The following is a 27,499-nucleotide window of genomic DNA, read 5'->3' as shown; positions in this document are numbered from 1 at the left end:
ACCCAGAAATCAAGTGGTAAGTGATTCCCATTTCAGTACAATATTTCCATCCACTCCCTGAAAAGCCAGCTCTGCCTGCTCATACAGCTTCTCTCACCTCCCCACAGTCTTTCCCCGAAAGCATACTGTTCCTGCTTCTCTCTCAGCTGGCACACAGCTGCAGCTCCTGGCCCATCAGGACACAGGCAGATGTTTGTTGCCAGATAAACAGCAGCCATTTCTCAAAGGTCCTCACCTTCCCTCCATCCCTTTTCTATACTGCTGCTACTTGAGTGCTACCTGAGTGAGACTGGCTGCTTTCCCTATAACACAGCACCCAGCTTATTACAGACTCAAGTGTAGTGCAGTAGGGATACAATAACTCAGGTTAGTTAAAAAAGATAAGAAATACGGGCCACGTCCTGGGACAGTTATTTGCCACACAACAACATACACAACAAGGTAATATGAGTAGGACTGTGCTCCTTCTGCCTGAAAAGCAGATTATGTCACATATACAAACACACATGTATACTTGTAACTCTTAAAGCAGTAGAAAGGTTGCCTTAAACCATTTCCTGACCTCAGTCACAATCCCTATGTTACAGGCCCATCTTTGCATCTTCTGGCTGTACTTTGTCTTCTCTCCCCACATAGAAATGAAAAACATGTTTGCATTCTGCCTACCCGACAGACTTCTGCAAATCTCTCATCTGCATGATCATATAGCTAAGCAGTTGTTAGCTAGCTCTATGTAAACATACATACTGTTCAAATCAGAGCTTGAATGCATGGTCTTCTGTTTTGCTCTGGTTGTTTCACAGCCTTACTTGACTGGTAAAGTTTCTATAAGTGACAGTATAATCCATTTCTGGGCAGCTTCATTAAGAAGTGTATATGAGAAATAAAGAGCATAGCTAGAGCACAGCCACCTTCCTCTGGTTCAAAGCTAGTATCTCAGGTCCTCAGAACCATATCCAGCCACAAATTTTCCCTCAGAAGTTCACTAGAACTGATTTATGTAGAGCTGGCCACCAGGACAGAGTCTTCCAAGTGGTGTGTTAATGGCTAAACATCCTCTGCCTACACCTTCATAGCATGAAGAAGGCTGAAGAGCTGAATTATATCCATGATTAAATTTAGGTAGTGAAAATGTAGTTTCCTAACCTTACTCACAGTTACGCTAACTCAGTAGTAAATAAGACCTAATATCTACTTGGTGGAATTATAAGGATTAGATTCAGGGATCAAATATAACAATGGCAAGCAGTCTAAAAGAAGCGTACAGGTGAAGACTGAAAGATGTTTCCTGAAGGATCAATTACTCACTGAGATATTAATGCCCAGGCATAGTTAGAGCTAAGTGAATAGACACAACACTAAACATTCAGACTAGCATTAGAGCTCAGCCATACTTTCTGCTTGTGCCAAAACATTAACATTTCTGTGTCAGCTGAAATTAAGGCAGGACTGACTTGAAGAAGAATATTTAGCACCATTGTTGTACTTTGTGTCTTCAAAGACCTGTGCCAGCATGAAACCATTAGCATGCATCACACATCTACAAGGCATGTAAATGAAGGGTCCTGTATGCATTATACAGGGAAGAAGAAAGAAGGACCCAGGAGGTAAATTGCCAAAGGTTAACTAGTAAATCATTGGCTTCAGGTGAGGTCAAATGCTTGACTGCTGGTCTTATGGCCAACACCATCATGCTGCCTGTTTATATAACTTGTATGTAAATAGCCCACTACTGTAGGAAATCAAGAATTGATCTGGAAGCTTAATGGCATTTGAAGTCATGGGATTCTAAGCTCTATTAAGATATAAAGTAGGAGATATGCTTAACTAATCTAAGTCCCTTGACTATACTGATCACCTGAAAACTGAATACTGGTGTATGCCACAAGTTTGTCATACAACATATTAGCCAAATTTCTAAATGAAAATCAGATTAACTGGTAAACCAGGGCATGGGAGGAAAAATAGCAAAATAAGTTGATAACTGAAGAGCAAACTATCAAATTGATACTGCAGGGAGTGAGTGTAAAGGTATTTTTTGCTTTACTGTCTAATTTTGGCAAGGATATTGAGAATGAGTCAAGTGCTGTCACTTTTAATAGTGTAATTCTTGCACCAGTGAAGTTGCATGGTGTGCTGTGATAGATTCTCCCAGGTGTAAATGAAATCCTTATTAGTTCTGGTTCTCTAATAAGTGAGCCCTTGTTCCTGCTCTGACCTCAGTTTAGTAGTAACTCTTACTTTAGTGAAATAAGAACTGAGAACCTGAAATCAGTGTAATTAACAGGTATGTTCTTGTTTTTAATGAAAAACTTAGCAACTGTCAAATGCAGTTTTATATACAAATAATTAATCTACAAGCTAGAGAGACTTTTTTTTTGTGCTTACAAAAAACAAAACTGAGAAAATCTCTCATATTGCCAGAAAGAGGATTGTGCATGCAGGAAAAGAGGCCAACTGTGGAGAAAACACTGAAGCTATTAGAGGTAAAGATTATAGAGTAAAAATCATCAATCATCAGCCTAAACAAGGAAATAGCTGTTTCTTGTTACATTTTCTATCATTATTTTTTACCACAGATACTTGTTACCTCCTTCCAGTTTTCTGACAGTCTTCACAGGCAGGCTAATGTCTGTCTGGCATCTTCACTGCCAGCCTTGGAAGACAAGCTTTCCCACATCCTCATTTTTGAGATATCCCCATTGGTCACTATAGAAACAAAGGTGGGGAATCACAAGACAGAACTGGACCCACTGAATATCTGATGTCCTTTGAAAGATTTTCTACTTCTTGGCAGCTTTCAAATGATCTGAAGTTTGCTTTGAGGCTTTTGATACAGAACTCACTGGGAGGTGGAATGTTTGAGGTCAGTCTAGGTACACTTCTTCCCTGGATTTTTGAAGAGATAATATTCTTGATTAAAAACTTAGCTGGAAGAGAGAGAACAAACTTAAATTTTCTGGACTTAAGAATAGTATAGGAATGAATTTACAACGGGCTTTCTCCTTTACCAAACAAAACCCTGAAACCTCAATTCTTCCCAGGAATTCTCCCAATATTTTGAATTAGAATGAAAAAATCTAGCTGCTCACCAAATTATGATGTCAGCTCTTCCATGCTAGTTACTGAACAAGGCTTCCTTGGAAAAGTCAGAAGAGTTGCCCACAGACCCCTCTGATTCTTTCTTTCTCCCACTTCCCTGGTTGTAATTGGAAGAATTCTCTCAAGTGCACCAGAGCTGCAGACATACAGGTTCCCATGAGGAAGAGGACTCAAACTCATCTTTCATAGTCTTAATTCCTGTGAATGCACCAGCAGCTCAGAATTGAGTCATTGTGGCTCTGCGCTCTTATCTAAAAGCAGTGTATTGGGGAAAAGACTATAATCTAATCCCATGATTCTGGCTATAAAGTCTCTACCCTATGATACTAAAGATGCATGGCTTTAGTTATTTTGTAAGTATGTATCTACTTACAAATTAATATATTACCTTGCATGTGATGGATTTGTTATCTATGTGTTACATAAAGTCTATCTATAATCCAGTGTATCTCCTATAGTTGGTGAGAAATATTGTTGTTCCAGATACCATCAGTGAACAGCAGTCAAAAACCCTTCTCCCTGCATAAAATAATCATATTTCACTTAGCTAAAGAACTAGCGCATGAGAGGGAACTTTACACTATTCTCTAGATTATTCCATTTTTGAAGTCAAGTTTGTGAATCATGAGAATTTCTTGGAGAGCGATTAACTCTTGCTAAGCAGACAGAATGATTCAGTTTCCACTCATCTCTCCTGTTGATTTAAAATAGAAGCAAGATCGCTGCTTCCCTATTGCTGTTTAGTGAAATCCTAGGATACTACATATTGCATGACAAAATTCACCATTCAAACACAGTTGTAGCAGTTGGTATTGCCTAAACATCAAGAATGCCATTCCCTTTATCTCAAGTTCATCTTTGTGCAGAAATAAAAGACAGCAAGCTTGTGTGTTTCACTTCCTTGCAATAGGGGCAGCAGTTCCAGCAACTTGGAAAGAGCTAAGAAATATGAGAGTTTGGAAGCAGAGCAATAAAAGTTCAGCTGGGCAACTGCAGTCAGAAATCATCTGGAATGTGGCAACATTGAATGCTTTGCAGGGTAAGTTATGAACTTGGAAGCAGGTAAGGAAAATGTAATTAACCCAAAGCAAAGAAAAAAGTGAATTCCTGCATGAGCTCAGACACACATTCTATGCTGCAGTTTGCTTTTCCCTTTGTTACCACTCAGACTTCCCTGGTGATCATGTATTTGTATGGTGAGGTTAGAGTTTGCATGTAATGAACAAGCAAATCTTGTCCTGAGCCTATGATGCAGAGACAGGATGAGGCCTGCATTTTGAACCATACATCTGCCTGAGCTAAAAGTGTTATATTCTTGGAATACATGCTTACAAGCCTGACTATGCCGATGTGTCTATATACGCACAAAGGTATGTATGGTTGCACAGGTCTCTGGGTGCTAGGATACATCCAAAGTTATCCATGCAGAACAGGGAGCATTTAAAATGAGATTAATTTTACAAATCAGTATTGGAGGGCACACACACAGTTAGGTCGTACCTCCAGAAGTACCCAGCAGCTCTCAGAAGAGCTGAAAGTGGCCTTCATTTGGATTTCCTTCAAATTCATGGCAGGGATCAAGGCAGGGAGACACATTTCATTTGCAGCAAACATATTTACTTCACTTCATGAAAATAGTGTGTCATCTGATGGCTAAGAGAGAGTTGAGCTTCAGATGGCTGAATAATCCAAAATCCAGATCTGATAGGGGGAAAAAAGAACAGATATAGCTGAGTGTTCTCTCAGAAAGTGTGATCTTTTACAGGGTGGGTCCTGAGGCTTGGAAAAAAAAAAAAAGTGGTAAGGTATGAATTATGAAAGTTAAATCTCTGGAAATAACCATTATGTAAAGTAGTAACACTATAGTCACGTTGCTAGTGTTCAGGCTTCTCAGACCTAAGCCTATAAACTTTTGCCGTGCTCAGAGTCTGCAACTTGACAGGTTTGAATGAAATTCCTTCTGATACTCCCTGTTTCCCATTCCAGAGGTCATAGCAATATAGGTTGGATGCTGGATGCTTCTGAGCAGGACCCTGTTCTTGAAGGGCCTCTACTAAGTGAAGGCTGCCCTGGGAATCCCTCCAATGCCGCAACGCCTTCCCAGGACCTTCTGCTGCATATTTGCCTGCTCTGTGAACTGGCTGTACAAGACATCTGCCCTGCTCAGGTGACACCATGTGTGTGAAGTGTCCTTGTAGGGAGGGCCACAGCATGGTGGCAGATCAGGCTAGATCAGCATTTAATTAAAGTCCGCTTTATTTTTAAGTGTGAATTTAAAAAGAGCTCTGCGAAAAAGAAAAGCTAATTTTTGGGGGGGCTGCCGCAAGTGGCACTTCTGAACACTTAAGCACTCTTCAGAACAACCTTCTGTGCTTTAGGACGCAGGCTATGGGCCCAACACTGCTGCCATTAGAGTGAATGGCAGTTTTCCTACTGATTTCAATGAAGGTAGGATCCGATCCCTGTCTTAGTAAATGCCTGCCTGTAATCATGCTCTGTTCAGAAAATTACTTGGAGTTTTCAGTTTAACTAGATGGAAGGCAGGTTGGATCAGTCTCGTGGCTAGCTTTGCTGCCACATGCTTGAGGTGACAGAAGTAGGCTTGATCCCCTATTCCTGTCTATAGCAATTTTATAACACAGAAGCACCATCCCCTGTGGTTGGAAGCCTTTCAGAGTAGTCTTCCAAAAGGCAAACAAGTGTTAAATTGTAATTACTCACTTAATTAGCCAGTTTGTTTTGTTTTGGAAGCACTTTAACTCTTTGTTAACTCTCTGTTTGTTCCTTTCTCCCTCCTATGAAACTTCTTTTTCTTTTTGTTACAAGTTTTATATTTTTAAGGAAACATTTTTGTTTTCAATTTGGATAAACTGTGATGTAACCACAGCCTGTGCTCCCAGTCCTGTGACCAGCTGCAGGAGAGACTGAGTGGCTGCTGAATTACCCCTCCTGAGACTATTCAGGCTACTTTGGTTGCAGCCCCAAATTATCATGAGAGGGCATTGAGCTCTGGAGGGGCTCAGGAAGGAATCCACGCAGCTTGTGTTCTTGCACCTTGCACCATAGGGTTCCCATTTAATGCATGCTCTTCCCTACCTTACCTGTAGCCACTTCAGAGCAGGGTAGCTTGCTCACTAGCAGTACAACCCTGTTCTTCTCCAGCACCTTTCTTACAAGGCAATATAGCCTCAGTTCCACTGGGGATCGTCCTAGGTTCTTGCAGTTGTTCCTAAGAGGCAAAATATGTTGGCTTCATAAGGAAAAAGATTTCCCAATGGTTTAGAATTGGGGCCTATGTGCACACAGAAATTTCAGAAAGAAGTCCTGTCTCTTAATTGTTCATTCCATTATTTCTAACACTGAAAAAAATACACTAACTATAAAATATATTTTTTTTTCATTTGTAAGAGAGTTGACATTTATATAAGTATTTTTCATTTAGAGGTCTTCTGCCCAGGTCTTACCCATACTCCCTACTAAGCATCTTGTTTCAAGTTACAAAACTACACATAAAGCAGAGCAGATCTCTGTCCCTAGCTGCTGGAGGAGATTAAAGCATTTCAGGCCTGCTCAGAAGGGTTTTCTCTCTGTGGGATGACAAGGGGTGAAAAACTTAAAACTCAAGGAAAAGCATGAACTGACAGAGCAATGTTGTTCTTAAGTCTTACTGATATTTAGGTGCTGCTTTATTTTTAAAAGTAGGATTTAGATGCATATGTAAACTACACCCACTGCCTATGGGAATTTAGCTGCTTCAAAAGCTAACTTCAGTGATGTGCACTGTAGGTAACAAGTCATCACATGCACTGCTGCTTGTGTCAGAGTGTCAGCATGCCTACCAAGCAGTGTTCATATACTGAAGGATCATCTTGAAGGTGCTTCCTTCATTGATGAGAGCCAGATTTATTCCAGCTGGAAATTATCACTTGATATTTAAAACCACCATTTATTAACATTTGCTGAAATTCAAGACTTGAAAATAACAAAATGACTGATTAGTTTTTCAGAAGCTATAAATAGCTGTGGGGGGTTGAGCTGTGTTGTTGTTTTTTTTTTCTTAATGTGTAACAAATTTTTTCAATATTTAATTTTAAGGCAAGGTACCAATGATTTGGTAATCTCCTGGAATACTGCCTGTGTGATTTTGACTGCTGTATTAATTGTTTCAAGCTAGATCATGTAATTAAAGCTTTATGTGATACCCTCCAAAATATTTTGTGCAGATACATATTCACACAAACCAAATACATGATCACGTTCACTTATTTTCAGTTACTCCACTGATCTCTATCTCCTACATTTTCTAGTGTTTATGATATTCATGTACCTCTAAGTCCTTGACCTTATCACTCCCAAACCTATTGAGAATGTGAAAGAATGGATCTATACAGATCTGCTACAAGTGATGGCCATTGTTTGCATTTTCTTTTTTCTTTTCTCTGTCTGCAATGTAAAGAAAATTCTGAAACTCCTCAGGAGCTGAGGGCCTCTGTAGCTGTCACATCACAGGGCTATGCCAAAAAGATGCAATGGAACCTTTATTATTACTATTACTATTATTATTATTTGATCTCCATCTCAGGGATCTGCTGATTAACAGTGGTACAACCTTGGTATACCAGAACACACTGCCACATCAGAGACTTACCAGTTTATTTACGGTCTATCTACACACATTCATTAACATTTGTGTTCATGTAGATAAAGTATTCTCACCAGCATTACTTGAGTTTGCTTACTGAGACTGAAGATCATTTTAAAAGCATCACCTGCTTTTATTTTATCTCATTTATCTCATTTTATCTCATCTTCTTATTTTGATTAGAATCTTGTGTTCTTTGCACCAAATTTCTAAGGCTGGCAAATAGAATGGGCCAACAAAACTAATGAGATGGTTAAAACAGACAAAAACATCTTTACAGTTCTATGATATGACAGAAGAACATATGAGATTTAAATCTGAGCATGTGAGATTTACAAATACAGAGAATACTGGCCTGGTTTTGCTATTACTGAAGTCAGTGGGAGTTTCCATTCTGTTATCTGCGTGAGAACAGAATCAGACCCAGTGTGGAGGGCTTCTTCGAATAGCCACGCAGACTTACAGCATCATTAAATGGAAGAGAGGTAAAGTTCAAGTGGTCTTAAAAAATTAATTTTAAAATTCACTTTCAGAAGTAAATTAAGTTAGTATATTACTACTACATTATAACTACTACTACTAAATTATTACATTATTTTACTGGATGTCTGTCGGTATCATAGAGATTGAGTTGATAATGATCTTAAAAGTAGTCTGTGTGTCCTGAATTTACTTAAGCCTGATAAATTAGTTTGGCTACAATAAAGACCAGTGGAGCCTTCTGTTCATGGACTGAGCCTTTGTTTTGGCAATGGGGCAGGTATGTCTTCAATTCCTTCGAGGAATAATCTTTGAGGAACAAAAAAAAAAAAAAAAGCTTGTTTTAAATAAGAAAGCAGCACCCAGAAAGCTCACTGACTGTCACTGCAGAGGTTTACCACATTTGAGTAAATGTCTCAGTTTCAGTGAGGCAGCCTTGAGCAAGCCCATTTTGTCCTTATTTAAGCATAATCTAGGAAAAGTGTCCATTACACTTGTTCACTGATCCCTTTACTAGCACTTCCCCAAGCTATACTTTTTTTCCTCTCATTAGCTGCTTACCAGCAGCTCCTTCTTGGAGAATCCAGGACCATTGCTCCTGCTGAGAGTAATGGATAGTGACTTATTCCAAGCGTCTACAGCCACTGGGGAAGACGAACTAAAAGCAGCAACTGCTATAGTTGTTCATATAGAACCTGTTTGGTTCTCATTAAAAGTCAATTTGCTGGACTGCTTCTTAAAAGCCTTTTTAGATGATTCTGAAAGAACTCTCTTAACATATCAAAGATGCATTAAGAATGATGGTTGTGAGCTTTCTGCATTAAGAACAGTGTTCCCCCTTCCATACCTTTTTGTGGCACTCTACAGACTCCCTCTAAATGTGGTCCATGGACCAGCATGAGTCATGACTCTTTATGTACCTGTGCCATCATCTCAGAGCTCTGCCTACCTTCAGCCCTACGAGGAATGCTGCCCTGGCCACAGGAGCTCCGCACACCTCACCCTTCAACACAACATGCAGGTGACTGGTGAAAGTTTCTTGCGTTCCTTCTTCTTTCTTCAGGGCATCCCTATAAGGGCCTGGCACAACTTTTTTCTCCCTTTCTCCCTTTCTCCCTAGCAAACAGGAAGGAAAAAACAAAGGTGAAATAATTAATTGAGGGGAGGGGGATATGTTTTACTGGTTTTGTTTTCTCTGCTGACAAAGCACTAGTCTCCTTTTTACTCAGAGCAAGATACTGGCTATTACCAAGCTAAGAAGTTAAGTGCAGAATCATGCAGTGTTTCGTTCAAGCTAGTGCCAGTTAAGCTGATAGGTCTACACAGCAGACACAAAGAAGAATCCATCCAAGGTCCAGCTTAGTGCTACATTAGATCATACAGACCCTCATATCTCCACATATCCTACAAAAGATAGTTTAGAGCATTGTGCTGCAGCCAGACTGTGTCACTGAACCAGCCCCAGCCCTCAAACAGGTTCCACTGGGAAGCTACTCTCTCCCCCTTAACGCAGCTTTGTTGCTGATCCTTCACTGCTGTATAACAGTGTGTGTATCGATTATCTGAGCAAATATGTGAAGCTTTGTGCTGGAACAGAAGTGGAGAAATCTGTAACTAATTACAACCACAAATGCTGCAGTCCTCCCATTCGCACCAGCCTGAGGAGAGCGTTCCAAGCCCAGTTACCAGCCTCAGGGTATGAGGTTTTGGTATAGCCTAAAATGATGCAGATTCTTCCTTCAGCCTCTGGCATTGCTCTTTTTTCTTGTAATATGGTACTGGCCAGACAGTATTAAACTGTTAGACTGAACAGTGGCCCAAGGGCTGTCTCATAATTTTTGAAGGAGTAGACAGGACAAACACTTCTCAGTGCATATATTAAAAGCAGTTATAACTTTCAGATTTTTAGGTCTGCATTTTAATGAATTGCTCAGAATTACATGAAATAAATCTGCTTTGACATCACCTGGGATCTCATCTCTTTCAAAGGTTGCCTTAACAGGAAATTTTCCAGAGGTTATTTTTTTTATCATCAGTTTCAGCTTAAATTGTGCCATAGGCATTGTTGGCTTCAGTGTGAAATACTTTCTTTAAATTGATATAATGCAAAGGGAAAATGAGTTCTCAGATATTTCCTTGTTAAAGCTAGCTGATCAAATCACTTCTGTTCTGTTAATAGCTCCAAAGGCTGTCATGTTGCTTCTAATGAATTTAGGGATTCCTGTACTAGTGAAGATATTTGCATAATAACAAGCATTTGTAATAATTGTATTTTAAGGAAAAAAATATTTTCCAAGTTCACACTAAAGATCCAATTTCACTGAGCACTCCTTTTTTTTGGAAATACTTTGATCTTTGTTTTTCCAGGCTTCTAACAAGATGACTTTTGCATGCTTAGACCAGCTGAGCAATGTAACCTACCTTCGAAATGGAAGCTGTTACTATATCTGCATGACAAAGATATTTTGCAGGAAGATAAGCATGTAGACCTTTATCACTTATCAGAAAATCATTTAATGTTGCTTGAATTAGAAAGTGTTGCATGGTAGAGAGGAAAATAGATCCCTCTGTTTCCTTCATCACAAACATGGAGAAGGATGAGTATGAGTGAACAAAATGGCCCATGTCTCCATAAGTGCCAAGGGCCAGGTATACATCTGATAATGTTATGTCAAAGCTGTCAGCCCTATAGAACTTCAATTATGGGGTTTTCAGCATGGGGGTTTGTTGAACATTGATCTTTAGTGAATGGAAAATAGCCATACCAATGCATTATTCTTCCCTAATTCCTCCTCCTTTTTTTTCCTGGAGAAAGGCATCCTTATCTATGTGCTCCATGCCTAAAAAGGACTAGAGCCCACCTAAAATGTGTCCCTTTTGAAGCCTGCAAGCTGTAGTTTGGATATATGTACCCAGACTCTTGCACTATCAGAGAATTCCATTAGTAGGTAAGGGCTATCATTTCTTGAAAACATGGATATAAGTAGGCAAGCAATAGTTGTCTGACATTATCTATTAGATAGATTTTCATCTCAAAAGACACTGATTATTATTAAGCAATGAACATTCCTGCTGATGTGTCAGAGTCAAAATTTACTTGAAAAATTAAGAGAAATTCTGGCTACAGAGTCAAATGATTGATTTCAAGGGACAAGTCTGAATAAAGCGCTATTCACTGAAAGTGGAAATGTCAGGAAATACTGATTCTTGGACTAGAGCCTCAATGCTTTGGGTCTAACTTCAGTCGTTATTTCAACTTCTTTGGAGCTCATTTAATTATTTTAGACTTACACTGGTATAAACTTGTAAGTATAGTTGAGTTAACTTTACTGCCCACGCTAATTTTAAATCTTATTCAATTTAAATCTCTGTCTTCACATGAAAGATGTAATCATAAACAGTATTTATGTACTGTTCATGCTATATACTTTTATTATATTGTTTCCATATAGCATCATCCACTGGTCTACCATTTTGTGGTTGGACATATTTTGTTAGATTAGACTTTTTTAATGCTGTCTTCTAGTCAAACTACAGGTAATGAGTTTAATTCCGTGTATGTTTGCCATGCATGTTACCCGTTCCATCATACCCTTGGTCGCTAGGGGAGGTCCCGCGTGTGGGGCCGGTTTCAGAGAGGCTCTTTGGCCTGCGTGGGCCCTCGGCGGTCGCCTCTGCCCGGGGTTCCTTCAGCGAGAGGAGGGGACGGGGCGGCTGGGCCGGCGCGGGCGGGCTGGCTGCGGCCGCGGCCGCCGCTTGCCGCGGCCCCCGGCACCACGTCAGCTCTCCCGGCCGGAGGCGAGCGGGGCGAGGACGGGCGACCCGAGCGGCTACCGCCGGCCCCGGCCCCAGACACCGGGAGGGGCGGCCCGCGGCTCCGTCCTCGCCTCCTGCCTCCCGGACGGCCGCGGGCGGCCGGGGCTCCCCTCCGCGGCGGGCCGCTGCCGGCGGGGAAGGGACCCGCCGGCTGCCGGACGGACGTGGCGAGCGGCCGCCGCCAGCCTGCGGCTCCGCGGGGGAGCATCGGCCGCGGGCGCCCCGGCGGCCCCGCGGTGGCGTGTGCACGGCCGGCCGGCACCCCCGGCTCCCCCACACGCACACGCCGCCGACGCGGCGGCGAAGCCGGGACGGGAGGCCCACGGCTGGAGAGACCGCCTCGGGGAGGGTGAATGGCCGCGATGCGAGCGGGCTCTGCCCGGCCGGCTGCGAGCGAGCTGCTGCGGCTGGTCGCGGCCCGGTGCTCGCCGCAGAGAGCCGAGCAGCCGCAGCGGTTATCTGCGGGGGATGAGAAGGGGCGAGGGAGCGGGGTCAAAAAGTGGCCGTAGCCCGTGTGTGGATGCCTCCAGAGCTCTGTTTTACTCGTTCAAGAGGAGCGTCTCGCTTTGCTCTCGGTTGCGGTGGGGCAGCGGGGAGGGCTTGGATAAAGGACCCAGCGTTTTCCCTGTTCCCTCCGCTGCTTCCCCACCCACCTCGATCCGAGCTGGGCGAGAGGTATCGCAGGACCTGGACAGCTCCTGCTTTGAAAGCTCCCGGAGCAAACTCCCGGCCGCTGCCAGCCTGCTGCCCTGCGAGGCTCCCAGCGGCGCGGCCCCGCACAAAAAGCGCGAGGGGCGGGGGATGTCTGAAAAAAAAAAAATCAGACGACGAGTCAGATTTTCCTTCGGAAAGCCTCAAAGTGTCCACGTCCTCAAAGAATGGAACCAATTTAACACCGGCGCCTCCTCGCCTCCCCCTCCCGGGCCGGGCCGGGCCGGGCCCGTCCCGTCCCCTCCGCCCCCTCCCCGCCCGCCCGGCGGCGGCACGTGACCGCCTGGGAGCCGCGCGGGGCCCCGCCGCGCCGCGCGCCATTGGCTGCCGCGCGCTCGCCGACCCGCAGCCCCGGGACCCTCCTGCGGTATAAATAGGGCGGACCGGGGCTTCATTAATTTAGCATCCCGGGCAGCAGGTTTCTGCTAAGTTTGGAGTTACTCCTCAAGACTGTATGCCTGCGTCCCACAGGTAATAGCTAACCACGGACCAGGGACTCTGCAACACAAGGAGTCTGCATGTCTAGCTACTAGACATGCTCAGCTTTGTGGATACACGGATTTTGTTGCTGCTTGCAGTAACTTCATACCTAGCAACAAGTCAACGTAAGTGCTTTTAGCTTGTTTGTGGAATGGGTGGTGTCATGGGGTGGCTGTCCTACTCTCTATGCGCTATCCCGACGTCGTCCCCGCGGATGGTAGTCTGCGGGGCTGGAAGTGTCGATCCGCAGCTTTCCAAGCTAGAGAGAGCATCTCATAAACTGCCACCTCTGTCCCAGGTCAGAATCTAGCTTTTTTTTTCAGAAATAGCAAGGGATGGCAAAAGGCCAACGAGATCCCCCCACTCCCAAAAGATGGGCTCGTATCCAAAGGAGAATGCAAAACGCTAATTCCAGCGCAGATGCTTAAAAGCTAGGAGTACAGTATCTACGGCGAGCGGAACAAACCAGGCCGCTAACAAACTGCACTTTTGTGAGACTTCAGGCGCGCTTTCTGAGGCGGAGGAGACGGGAGGTCCCGGGGAGCCACGGCTGCCCCTTCCCGCCGCAGCGGCAGCTCCGCAGGGCGCCGCACAGCTTTGCGCGGGGGCTGCGCGCCGCGCATCGCGCCGCCCCCTGGAGGCGGGCCGGGGCGCTGCGCGCCCGCCAGCGCGGTCCCGCGGGGGGAGCGGCTCAAAGCTCCCGAGGAGCGTCCCTGGGCACGGGGGGCCCCCGAGCGCGAAGCCCACCCTTTCCGAGGCCGCAGGAAAGGAAAGACCGCACGAGGACGGGGAGAGGGGAGATTCCCTGGCCCTAGCGCGAAATGTGAACGGGGCTTCCCAGCGGCGCGGCGCTGCGCTGCTCCCCTCCGCCCGCTGGGATGAGCGGTTAGCAACCCCCCCTTTTTGCTGGGGGAGAAACGGAGCCCGCCGCCCCCCTTCGCTCTGCAGCCTGCTGTGAGGCTCCCCCACCGCTGTTCCTGTGAGGGTCCCGCTTTAGAGCGGGCTCCGGGTGCGTCTCTAGACACAAGATGGCCGAGCTGGCTGTGGACGCCTCCGCCCCCCGCTCGCCTTCGCCCCACGGGCGCTGCGAGCCCCCCCGCGTCGGCGCAGCGCCCTGCAGCCTGCCCTGCAGGCCTCCCCCCGCCGCGGCGGCCCTGCCGCCGCCAGCGGTGACGGCGGCGCTGGCGAGGCGTTGGCCGCGCGGCGGCCGTTGGCCTCGGCCCAGGCGGGGCGCGAGGTGGTGCCGCCCCGGGCGGGGCCTGGCCGGGCCGCGTCCTGGCCGCCGCCGCGGCGAGGCCGCGGACGTTTCCCCCCCGCGGTGACACGCAGGAGCAGCAAGAGCTTCGTGGTAGAGCTGCGAAAACTGAGAGTTTTCATAGCTCTTGTGATTGTCAGTCATCCCTGTATTTACAACAGATTATATTTTACCAAAAATGAGATAGGGTACTCACCTGTGTCATCAGCATTTGAAGGCAATATATATATATTTTTTAATTTTATGTTGTGTTAGTACAGGTAAATCACAGTTCTGTCAGGGTATTTCGGTGCTTTCTAATGTTTTACACTTCAATGTTCTCCTTCATCTTTTTTCGCTGTACTGTATGAACCATTTGAATTTAGTGTGGTAATACATTGCCAAACTCATATTTTATGGAGGAAAAAAAACCCAACAATCTGTAAGCAAAAGTAAATCATACTACTGGGATAAAAGTATGGTGCAGGATGTTTTTACAGCGATAAATTTCAGCCCAAATAGATTTTTTTTTTAATTACATGCAATTTGGAAAACATCTTTGAAATTAATTCCTCCAATAATAAATGAGAATCTATTTTTTAGTAAATAGGATACAAAAAGAAAGCTATTTTCTATTTCTTAGTTAATAGCTTCAAATTGTTCTGTTATGCACAATTTTACAGGAAATTTTGAAAGCAGGTATGTTTAGTTAGGCCCGTTTCCCATAAAATGTTAAATGGGGCCACTTATATTAAAATCTAAAATCATTCCTTGCGATTAATATCTTTGCATGCATCAGCATTTCTGGGTTTGTCTATTTGTTGCATGTGCGCGTATGTGAATATATATATGTGTGTGTGTGCGCACACACCATTTTTTCTGTTTTTTTCCATAGTTTTTTAAGAAGTGTATTTAGAACAAGCTTATATAAAATATCTTTCTTTTTATTGTATCAATGATATCACTTGTTTTAATTTCATTAGAAAATCTGTTTTGAATTTGGAATTGCTCCTGTAAGACTTTACATTCTGTTTTAAGGTAATTACATTGAAAGAAAGAAAATACATTAAGAAAATGTTTCTTACATTGGGAAAATTAACAAAATTACATTTTGTTTTAAGAGCATTGAAATGTAAACCTGCTGAAATAATTGGATCCACAGTCTAATTATCTCTTTTTCTCTTCTCTCCCTTCTTTTTCCAGATGTGAACGAGGTCAGTATAATTATTTTTCGTCTAATATGTTACATTCAACTTCATTTAACAGGCTAGACTATTTCTCACAAGACTAGTGTTTAATAACTTTAATTCCTGAGATGGTCATGGAAAGATACTGATTAAGTCCTGAAGGGACTGCCTGGAAATGTACCCACCCCAATTTTTCAAGTGGGCTGGCCTTTTTAAGAGACTGCCTTCATAGGTGTAAAGAACATGAGGAGAAAATAACAGAGCAGTGGCATTTGGATATTATACCTGGCAGTTTGGATTGGACTGTGCTCTAAAGCCAGTCTTCCACTCTAAACTTCGTTGCAACAGAAGGATTATGAAAGAATTCAGGTGTGACTTTCATTTACACCACTTTTGTAGGCTCTAGTAAATATAGTCAGTCTTCAATGGAATGTTCTAACATAGCTGCATATATCTTCATAATATAGTGAACTCCTAGCCTTCCTAGTAATCTAAAAAGCATAGGGCATGCTTAAATATATTTATCAAGGAAATTGTAGTGTAAGATGAGCCTAAGTATTGGGATATATATATATATATATATATTTTTTTTTTTTTTTTAAATATATATATATATATATATATATATATTTTTTTTTTTAATTCTCTGCTTTATTTTTTTCCAGACACCTGCAGGGCGGAAGGTAAGCGTTTTTTATTTTTCTTGTGTGGAAATGAAGATAATATCAGATATTCGTAGGTGGACTAGTACTTTGTTGAATGTTGGATGAAAGGAAAATTAACTAAATTCATTATATCCAGTGTTCAATGAGAATAGCATTAGCACTGAGATGAAGTAAGAGAAGGGAACAATGGGTGGGCCATCTTAACACCCAGGTAAACTCAAATTTTGGATTTAAATTGCTTTACCTAAGAGGAGAACAAAGCCTACCAAGAACCAAACTGCATCAAGGAAGGATTCTTGTTCAGCAAGAGTTGCTTTGGAAAAAGGCTAGGTAGATTACATTTAATTTCCAAAAGTCACTACTGTTAAATTAGAGCTAGTTATTCGGTAGGAAATAAAATAAAAACTTTGTATGTACTTCTTTGAACTGTGCAATGATAATTTAACTGACATAATACTGGTATTGATTAATCTATTTCCAGTATCATATTGAAGAAAAAGTATATGCTGTCTGTGGAAAATAACTACAGAACCTATATGGGCAGTGTTGTTTCCATTTTACGTGTACACTAATTATCTTTAATGTGTCTGTTTCCCTGGAAAATGTCCACAGTAAGTCAGTAAGTTTTGTTTTCTTCCAACAGGGCCCCAGAGGAGACAAAGGACCGCAAGGAGAAAGGGTAAGGAACTGGATTGACATTAATTTATTTGTGATATTAGAACAGTTGTTGGAAGACCAGTAGGGAAAAACATAAGTTTAGGCATTAATGTGAGATAAAATGAATTTACCTGTAGCAGCTTGCATGGGCAATTTTATTAAAAAGAAAGTAACTTGCCTATGTGCCCTGGCAATACCTCTGCAACCTAATTATGGTCATTGTACCTGACCAGATGTGACTGAGTTCAGAAATCAGCTTAGTGCTCCAAGTGATTGTTTGAATAACTTTTTTCCAAATGCACACATTGGAAATAGCACATGAAAATGCAGAAGGGAAAGCTGTCACATACAGATGCAACGCTACGGCATAAAGATAAACTCTATACATCAAACCCCAAAAGACAAAACAGCCTTGAGGATCATTCATTACCTATGCCTCCAAAGGTGTCTTGAAAAAACTCTCTTCTTGGCAGTTAGATGTTTGTCATTTACATCCTGCCAGTCAAAGAGGATATTGTATTGTTAAAGACTATTGTAAAAGTAATTGTAAACGACACCAGTTGAATAACTTAATTGTAATATTCACATTCATATTGTTGACATCTGCTTTTCTGATTTGCTTCTGTATCACTGCTGGTTTTTGTAAAGCACTATTTTGAAATTCATATAGTTATCTGAACAGTGTGCAGTTATGATGTGTCCCTTTTCATATCTTCTCCTGAAATGAAAATGCCATAGTACTGTTGGTTAGCACTTGGAGATTTCTTAGGTCATATAATGCTTACAAACATAATGAGAATTATTAGGAAGAGTATATCTACGTGGTGGACTGTACATTTGCTTTATGCTACCACTATCCAAGTCTGTTAAATGAAATGAGATATGTATTTTATGTCCGGAATATAGCAAGCCTAATCCTGCCCCTTTCAGAAATCCGTACAAGTTTATTTTGGGTTTCATCTAACACTGAATTGGGCCCAAAATACAGACCAAATGAAATACTACGCCTCAATTACCTTGATAGAAAATCTTTACCAGCTTTGTGCATTGAGGCTTAATAAGAATAAAGGCAAATGTTGCTGGACTGAACACATGTCATTTCAAGCCATTGTAAAAGTAGTTATGACAATGGTAGCAGAGTGACAGTATCAAAAGTCTGTAGGACAGTGCAGTGTTATTGTCATCAAATTTGCAATTATACCAGCAAATAATGTGGACTGATAAAAACTGGCCTTTGATTTACTCTGACAGAGCTATTCTAGTTCACACCGGTAAGGCTAACCTCTACCAGTCCTCAGCTTCCCAGGGAGATTTTTTGGCTCTCACTAGCAGAACCTGACAGTCTGTGTGGAAATCATGGGTCCAAAATTTGGTTGCTTACAATAACCCCCCCATTTGGAGGTTATGCTTTGATAGCGTAGATCCAATATACCCCCCGTAAATCTTCTCAAATATGAAACTGTAATAAATATCTGATATGATGAGTGGCAGAGCAACATAAATTCAGGCTGTGCTTATCTTCCAAAGTTAGCGATTAACTGAAACAATGTATATAGCAATGCTACAATGTGTACTGTAATGCCTGGTTGTTAAGGAATTCATCACTTCAGAGATTCTTTATCTACCTCTAATATTCACTTTATAATTGTCTTTTTGGTTCTAGGGTCCACCAGGTCCACCAGGCAGAGATGGTGAAGACGGTCTACCAGGTCCTCCAGGCCCCCCTGGTCCTCCAGGTCTTGGTGGAGTAAGGCATCCAAACTTTCTATTACTGAAACTGATAATCTGTGCTTTGTGACGACTAAAGGCTAAATGAGCATCAGTCAAAAAACACTGAGACTGGACTGGATAGTAGTGGGAACATTCTCTGGTGTTCAGCATGAAATTTGTGGCCCCCCTTCCAATGAAACTCTCCTTAGGATATATATTTTTCCATGGCAAGTTTGGATTCTGTATTCAATAGGGACTTGTGCACAGGAGCAAATCAACCCTGTTAATTAGCTTTAGATCTGTGCACTCATAATGTTTATTGATTAGGAACTGGCTAAATGAAACCTGTGCTGTTTAGCAGATGGGCAAAGGAAACAGCACTTTGCTGTTGGGTTCAAGAGGCAGTGACTGTATTGGAACAAGCTGAAGAAAAAATCTACCGTTAAACTAAAATTCTATACTTAAAAGTCAATACCCCACTTCTTTTTGAATTTTTTATTTCTATCTGTATTCATGCTGCAGAACATAAGTGGACTATGTCTCACATACACTTTCTGCAGTAATAAAGTGTCCATCACTATTCTCTGAAGAATGCTGGCTTTAACTCTTTATCTGCTTGACATTAACTTACACAGAGAGCATGAAGGCATATAGACAGTATCTTACTGAGCAAGTGAAGTAAAACTTCCTGCATGGAAGGATATTCTTTTGCCTTCAGTGTGTATAGTTATTTATTTTCCTATTACCAACCGTAAAACTGTTTTCATTAGTCTCTATTTAAATTTGGAAATTTAAAAAAAAAAAGCAAGAAAGGATTGTCTTCTATTTACTTTTTTTTTTTTTTTTTACATGGAGCTTTTTTTTTTAACTGAAGAGGAAAAATGTGCCCTGCGAAAATGTCTGCAAGACTTCTGTTGACAAAGGATCAAGAATCCAATGCAATGTTTCTAAGACTGTAGGATCCTCACAATATTTTTAAAGCTGAAAGTCCCACCTCATCTGATAGTCTGTCAGGGATGAGATATGAATTTTACTTAAGCAATGCAATGAAAAATATGTGCAACTTCTCTGATTGAAAACATTCTTGAAACACTAAAATCATTCTGCACAGTTTCTAATTTTAAATGGTCATTCAGTTTGTTCTTACTTTTCGGTTCACACTATTGCAGTGCCTCTCTGCCACTACTGAATAAATATTTGAGGCCAATGTGTAAAAGGGCCTTCCTAGTAAAATAAAGTCTTTCTGGAAACAAGTGAACAGAAATTTATTTATAATAGGGTCATGTTTACTGAATTTTAAGTACATTATTTTAACATACCATCTCACAAGCATAGTAAGTCAGATGACAGGTATATATAGAATGATAACTATTAATACTGTGTTTTAAAGTAAAATTTTCAGTATTTTAATTTCAAACTTTTTATCACCTACAGAACTTTGCTGCTCAATATGATCCATCTAAAGCAGCTGATTTTGGGCCGGGACCTATGGTAGGCATATGATTTATCACTTGATAACTTGAATAGATGTTTGTGTTCAGTGTTTTCTGCTGAATCTTAATCATTCTCTTGGCTGTATTAACTCAAAGCATAGTTTTAAAATTAGCATTTTGATCGTGTCGTTGAGTCAGACTATAAGCTGATGCTTCGATATAGGGACAATGTGAAGTGTTTAAAGTATAGTCTATGCACTATATCTTCAACTTGAATGTAGTTCTACTACTTCTTCTACTTCTTGTGCTGTAATTCTGATCTGTCTGATCACTTTTGTGAATCAGTGAATCTCATAATCTGATGCCAAATAACTAGTTTCTTCTAGTATTGCTTTACTCATATTGAGACAGAAGAAAATTGTGTTTTAGGAATGAGATTGACTGTGAAGATACTCTGAAAATAACATAGGTCTAGAAAATAACTCCGTATCTCAGCCCCAGCTGGTGACCATTTTTTTTCTCCCATGCGTGCACAACCCTTTTGACATTCTTGCATTGCACAAGTTTGGTAGAACATTGGCCACCACATTTGGGTCTGAGCAATTTGAATGTTAGTACTTGCTACTACAAGGCTATTCTGAGGAGAAATCCTTTCTGGTTACTGTATACTATCCAAATGGATATTTGAGGAGACCATGGCCTCTCCACATGAATTTCTAACCTTTCCTGGTGCTAACAGATCTTGTCAGTGTACATAGATAGCAGAATATGGGTTAAATTCATCACACACACTCATCACTGATGTTTTTAATGGATGAGCAGCAGGATGAAGGCTGGCCGGGATTATTCTGGGTCAAGTACTTGTTTCTATTTCTGAAAATAGTGTAGTGTTAAATGAATATTTGAAAATGTGTTGGCATCTATACTTAACAGTAATGCTAACTCCTATTTTCCTATGATTAGTGTCTAATTTCTTTAAACAAGTTCTGTCCTCAGCGTCTGCGCTGAGAAGAAATGAGGAAATGGGAATTTATTTGGGGGTCTCACAATTTAAAATTTCCAATTTTTGAGTCAATTATGGTTTATCTGACAGCAATACCAGTAGATTCTACTTACCATGAGAAATTTTTAAGTTCCACAAAGATGGGAGAGATTGGGAAGACAGAAAAGCAGGGCAAAACAACTATGAAAAGTAAATTTGTGAAGAGATTCACAGGGCTTGTTTAGCACATATGATTCAGACTGTCCAGAAACAGCTTTTTCCTAGGATTGCTACATATTCTTGTAGCAGTAAGATTGCATTAGATCCCATAAATAAATGCCTGCATTTAACACAAAAGTGTTAATACAAAAGTAGACTATTAATACAAAAGTAGACTGTACAGTCTTATGGCAATGCTACATAAACTATTGAAAAGCTATTACATGGTGTTCATCTTGTAATGAGAAAGCCTTCCCAAGCAAGATTAAAACCAATTAAAAACTTAATGGTTTCTGTTGAAACAATCCCATAAAATATCCATTTGGACAATAGAAGCTTAAATTAAATTTCAGTTTGAAGTTGTTTACCTGCTTAATAAAGCTTAAGACAACTGTTAATAAAGTGCAGTACACTATGAAAAATTCCTTTTAAGAATGATTTTGGACGCATTTTCAGGATGTGTGTAGATTTCTAAATTCAGTCAAGGAAAGTATGTTAGTGACATTATTTTCAGGGGTGAAATGAAGAGAATTTAGTCAAAAACTGAATGTAAAAAGATTTAAATAGAAATAGGTCATCATTTGAAGTAGATGTATACACAATACTTACAGAGTTGTTTGATTTCTTCCCAAAACAATGCATGAACTTTCCAGTTCAAGGTCATATAAATTTATTTTCCCTTATACTTGTCTACTGTTTTTAATGATCGTTCTTCTCCAGACATCTATTCTTGAAAATTCTCATAAAATTGACAGGCCCCAAAATACAGCCTCTCTTAATAATATCTGGCTTTGGTTTTACTGTGGGTGTGTGTGTAGTTATGACCCCCTCCCTCTTAACTCTGGAAGTCCCTGCACAGGAAAGCAGAGGGCATTTAGAGGAATAAAATGGTGCACAAAAGTATTCATTAACAAGTTAGAATGGAAAAATAAGCTAATTACAGGGTTCTCAGCCATAATAGTACATCCTTAATGGTCTTTCTGGATTCTGTGCCAGATCATTGGCATCAGATCTGCTTGTACTTGGACGCCTTATGCAAATTCACACAGATCTCTTAACTTTCTCTTAAGTTGCTTGATTTAGCCATTGCATACTGAAAATTGTAATCCTTGCCACGCTTTTAGGATTATTGGGAATTGGTGTTATAGACGAGTTTAAATAATGGTGATTTTTTTTTTTTAACGTTTTGTATTTATTTTCCCTAGGGTTTAATGGGACCTAGAGGCCCACCTGGAACATCTGGACCCCCTGTAAGTACAGTCACATTGATGATTCACTGGGAGAGATTAGACATACCTATAAAATCCCAAAGTATTATTTTCAAACACTAACAAAATCTCACTCCTCTTTTAGGGTCCTCCTGGTTTCCAAGGTGTTCCTGGTGAGCCTGGTGAACCTGGTCAGACAGTAAGTACATATTTTCCCCACACACACACTGTTAGCATTAGACATGGGAGGCAGAGGTAGGCCTGTAATGCTTAGACCTATTACTCCTAACCATATGCACATCCATGCATGTTCAAATTGGATGTTCCTGCTTGATCCTATTGCAGAAACAGAGCTGAACTCTCAGATTCAGACTCCTACGGATTGGAAATTCATGAACTGCAAAATCAATTGGGATGGAAGGATCTTGATTCAGTTCAGGCTCCAGTTGTGCCCAAACTCAAGTCAGAAACCAGTAAAGAGTCTTATTTGAAGACAGATGCTTGAAGTAATCCTCAATCTATTTTTAATAGGGTCCCCATGGTCCTCGTGGTCCCCCTGGTCCTCCTGGAAAGGCTGGTGAAGACGTAAGTGGTTATTAAATGTTTTTCATCTCCATTAGGGCTGTGATTCAGATTTCTACATTAGGTTATTATTAAGCTAAGCATTCTAGTGGCCATAATTTTTTTACATCTTTCATTAATATTTGATGGAAGAATTAAACCCCTGAAAAATTTATTTTATAGTACAAGGGATGGAGTACGTTGGAAATATATGCAGAAAAATGGATAACTTTAAAATCTCTCCAAAATACATTATTTAGCTTTCTGAATATAGGAAAAGGGAAACTTAAAAGCATACAAGCCCTCTGTATTTATTGAAAAGGAGAAACTGTTACTGTCTTTTCTTTTTTAAAAGGAGCTTTCCTTTTAGTGCATTTTTATTGCATTTTTTTAGGGTCACCCTGGCAAACCTGGAAGACCTGGTGAGAGAGGTGTTGCTGGCCCTCAGGTAAGTAAAAATCTACTGTATATAATGCAAAACAGTTTTCATATCAATGAAACATAAGGACATTTCTTAATTGCACCACATTAACAATGTAGTAACAATATTCCCTGTGTGGATAATTGTCAATTTTAGTCCTTACCTTCAGGGATATTATGTAGTTATGGATCTTTTTTCCCCAGTAAAGCTACTCCCACTGTGTCACTTCTGTTATTAATTAGGAGTTACACAGGAGGAGGTGAGCAGGCACACTGGCATAAAAAAACTGAAATAGCTGTATTATCACGTGTTGATGCATGAAATTTGTGGGATTCAGAACTGGAAAATCAGGTTGATTATTGTTAGTCTAGGAACAAGTCTGATCCTGGGAGGTTTTGAAATTGACTGTACTCCTCATTTGACTGATCAGGGCCCCAATCTACTCACAAATTTCTGTTGAAAGGCTTACGCTTTTACTTGCTTTTTGACTGAAGTATGTAACATGAGAGATAATCATTCATGCTCTGTGTTTCATAGGGTGCTCGTGGTTTCCCTGGAACTCCTGGTCTGCCTGGCTTTAAGGGAATTAGGGTGAGTGTGTGTGTGTGTGTGTGTGTATTTTACCAATAGGGTTAAGACTGACGACACTTCAGCATACTGAAAACCTCTGGAAATTCCCTCAAAGATGAAAGTATGTATTCTAAGTGCATGAATCTCTTTGAAGTTTTGAATGTCTTCTGATATAAGAGAATGATTTTAAAAAAAATCACATGGTTATAATCATTAGGAAATAGTTTTGTATGGAAAGAAGGATTTACCTTATGTGACAAGAGTTTGTATATAGCAGTTGGTGAGAAAAACATACTTAATTATTTTTCTATCCAATATAGGGACACAACGGTCTGGATGGTCAAAAGGGACAAGCTGGTACTCCTGGCACCAAGGTAAAGATGAAATCTGAAAATATAGAATGCATTTACAGCTCTTTCTAGCAAGATACTTATGAAGTCCCCTCCAATTAATCTTCCATGTTGTCATTAAACATTGCTCAGCTGAAATAACCTAAAAGCCAGAGGATCCTTGTGAGATAAATAATGTACCTTAACATGAGAAATCATGCCAGGGGCCTCATCCTTGAGCGATTAGTCAGGTGAGTACCTCTAAAGAGTAAGAGCTGCAGAGCTGGGCTCCTAATAATTAACTTTCTAGCAGCACTTAAAATAAGGCTGATTTTCCTGTCCCTGCTGTACTATGGAATGTGCTTTGGGTTTGGGTATTTTTTTGAGCACACTGAAATGAAAATACCTCATTCTTCTACACAATTTTGCTGTGTGAGGCACATGCTCTACTCTAAGGCTTTCTGGTAAAACTTTGAAAACCAAATAGACCGAAATCATCTATCCAAAATCTTTTCCTTTTTACCTTGCTCAGATTAGCACTTATTTAAAGACGATCCTTACAAAATTTTTTTCAACATGGTCTAGAAACATTTTTTAGCAAACTCTCCATCTCTTAAATCCTTCTTCTGTTCTTCCTTTCCATTTCAGTCCCTAATAGCAATGTTCTTAAAACCACTCCTGGGGTGTAGGAAATTTTAAGGATGCTGTTAATTCACAGTAGATATGGATTCAAGAACCATTTATATAACTATGCACAACTCTGACACTAATTCTCACTACTGTTTGTTTCCAAGAGCTTAGCACTACTTGTTTGTAGAGTTATTGATTGTAGCATAGCATTCTCCAATATCAGTGCAGTTTGACCTCCAGAAAGTTTTAGTAACCAGACAGCAAACACCCAGTCTGACCATTCTTTGGAGGTTAAAAGCAGATAAAGCAATTAAGTAAATGAGAGAACAGTTATTAGTGACAGTGCTAATTTGACTGGAAAACACAAGCATAATAAATCAAAGTCACTCATGATGTAACTGTGCTAAAGACAGTGATGAAAACAAAAACCAGTGCTGTTTGCAGCATCTGAGACTACGTATATTCATATATATTCAGGACACCAGTGTTCTGGGACAGATCTTGTCACTATAGGCCAGAGTAGATAACTGCAGACCTGTTGGGAACACTTAATAGCATAAGGGAGAGAAGTCATGTTGTAATGGCTGTCGTTTATATCTCAATATTATTAGTCTTAAGATATAAATAGCTGAGGCAGATCCTTATTTCCAGCCATTTGACAGGACAGCATGGGAAGTTTGTCATCTTAATCTAAAACAAACAATAACATAATTCTGTTTCTGCTCTAGCTAAGAAAAAGCTGTCAATTAATCTGAACAGGTAGTTGGCTCTCCAGACTGTCTCTCTTAAGTGTGTACTACATAGTAAATATCAGAGAATAAAGAAAGGGGTAAAGAAAGCTGAGAAGGGTAAGTGAAACTACTTGCTCTGGGCCTCCTCTTCTACGAGGACTGCAAACGGCTGTGCTCCAATATATGCAGGGACAGTTGCAGCCTCTGCACCCCCAGGAGCTGATGTGCTGTTTTTGTGCACTGTGTTGTCAGTGCCACAGAAGACAATGAGAGCAGGATCCAGCTGTTGAATATGTCTCTAGATGCTCTAGTGCTGTCTGTCTGAAGTGTCCTTTGAGTAATTTAAGCCTTTGAACTTTCATTTTTTGTAGGGAGAACCTGGTGCCCCTGGTGAAAATGGTACCCCAGGACAACCTGTAAGTATTTACTACTGTTCATAATGTGCAAAACGATGATCTGATAGAAACAGTTCAGCCAGCATCTTGGCCAACTACTGTCATCAATGACATTCCATCTAGCAAGATGCTCTAATGTAATGGAAAGTGAATATCTGGAACAGCATTGCCTGGCTGCAACCCACTTCATATAGAGACTTAGCAGAAGAAAAAAGATTATATCTTTGTTCAGTAGATAGGTCTAAATGAGTTAATTCAATGTTTTTTGCAGGGTGCTCGCGGTCTCCCTGGTGAGAGAGGAAGAGTAGGCGCCCCTGGACCAGCTGTAAGTGGCTACCCATCTGTCTGTTATCATGACCAGCCACTTATTGTGGCTTTCTCTGATCTTTGAATCTTCTGCCAGATTCTAGTTCTCATGTTCTTTACTCACAGGGTGCTCGTGGAAGTGATGGCAGTGCTGGCCCCACCGGACCTGCTGTAAGTTCCGTTCTTGATCTTTGACAGTCCAGTTCCATTAGGTCTTGTGTCTAGCTCTGCTTACAGAGGGCTTCTCAGGCTTCAGGGAAGTTGACTTTGTGTACTTCTTTAACACTGTTCTTTGTTGTATATCAGACTATCACAAAAAGAATTAATAAAACATAAACCCTTTGCAGACTATTTCCTAAGAGCCTTAGAGTTTGGATTAAACACAGCTGTTATCTGTGTCAAGGAACCAAATGTTCTGTCGTTTATACTGGTGAATTTATGGGGAAACATCTGGTGATCAGATTCCTCATTTACAGCAGTCTAGCAGAACAGTTCTCCTCCCGAAACTAAAGATACTGTGTACTTTTTTGACAGGTACATACCATGCACATGCAAATGACTAAAATTATACACAGCCTGAAACTGTATATGTACTCCGGGACACAACTTTGAGCACCTGCAAATTGTCCTGTCTGACTAACAGGAGTTAACCTTTTTCATTTGGCACTGATACCTGAGTTATGTGAGCTAAGTATAAAGGCTAGCAAGATGTGACTGTTCTGATCTGACTGGTAAAACAATGACTACTCTAATAAGTGCTGACCCAATGCAGAATTATTCCTTTAAAAGGAGTTAGTATTGCCATAGCTTACCACTGGCTTCAGTAACCTCATTTATTTTGCTGAAATAAATGTGTGTATAGGGGTATAGTTTTAAAGCTGTAAAAACTTCAGGAATAGCCCAGAATAGCTTTCCCTTACAGCCTTAAAAATCTGAATAGATGGAGCTGATGGAGCAGCACTCAGTTTTGTCAGATTTGCTGAAGTGATTTAAATACTCCCAGTCAATGCAAACATCTGTCATGCTTTAA

The 27,499-nt window shown here is 40.9% G+C and overlaps 1 protein-coding gene and 1 long non-coding RNA gene across 3 annotated transcripts in view; one reads left to right on the top strand and one right to left on the bottom strand.

The window, feature by feature from the left end:
* Nucleotides 1-2,386: 2,386 nt before the first annotated feature.
* Nucleotides 2,387-12,762, bottom strand: LOC106483394 (uncharacterized). 2 transcript variants are annotated; one of them, XR_001292372.2, is made up of 3 exons: nt 12,694-12,762; nt 9,174-9,340; nt 2,387-2,889 (listed from the first exon to the last, which is right to left on the bottom strand). It is a non-coding gene; the product is annotated as an uncharacterized lncRNA (long non-coding RNA). The 2 variants fall into 2 exon arrangements; XR_001292373.1 differs by lacking the exon at nt 12,694-12,762 and adding an exon at nt 11,817-11,878.
* Nucleotides 12,763-13,155: 393 nt separating this feature from the next.
* The window catches only part of COL1A2 (collagen type I alpha 2 chain), a 42,547-nt gene continuing 28,203 nt past the window's right edge, over nt 13,156-27,499 (top strand). Inside the window, exons 1-15 of the mRNA XM_067291680.1 lie at nt 13,156-13,356; nt 15,669-15,679; nt 16,318-16,335; nt 16,961-16,996; nt 18,638-18,721; nt 20,119-20,175; nt 22,524-22,568; nt 22,672-22,725; nt 23,058-23,111; nt 23,482-23,535; nt 24,046-24,099; nt 24,399-24,452; nt 26,140-26,184; nt 26,435-26,488; nt 26,596-26,640. Coding sequence (XP_067147781.1) covers nt 13,287-13,356; nt 15,669-15,679; nt 16,318-16,335; nt 16,961-16,996; nt 18,638-18,721; nt 20,119-20,175; nt 22,524-22,568; nt 22,672-22,725; nt 23,058-23,111; nt 23,482-23,535; nt 24,046-24,099; nt 24,399-24,452; nt 26,140-26,184; nt 26,435-26,488; nt 26,596-26,640 — 735 coding nt within the window. The 5' untranslated portion in view covers nt 13,156-13,286. The remainder of the gene's footprint in view (nt 13,357-15,668; nt 15,680-16,317; nt 16,336-16,960; nt 16,997-18,637; nt 18,722-20,118; nt 20,176-22,523; nt 22,569-22,671; nt 22,726-23,057; nt 23,112-23,481; nt 23,536-24,045; nt 24,100-24,398; nt 24,453-26,139; nt 26,185-26,434; nt 26,489-26,595; nt 26,641-27,499) is intronic.

Source organism: Apteryx mantelli, chromosome 2 (genome assembly GCF_036417845.1).
Source record: "Apteryx mantelli isolate bAptMan1 chromosome 2, bAptMan1.hap1, whole genome shotgun sequence".
Taxonomy (NCBI): domain Eukaryota; kingdom Metazoa; phylum Chordata; class Aves; order Apterygiformes; family Apterygidae; genus Apteryx; species Apteryx mantelli.
The sequence above is the reverse complement of the archived record's forward strand: the minus strand, read 5'-3'. Positions and strand labels throughout refer to the sequence as shown.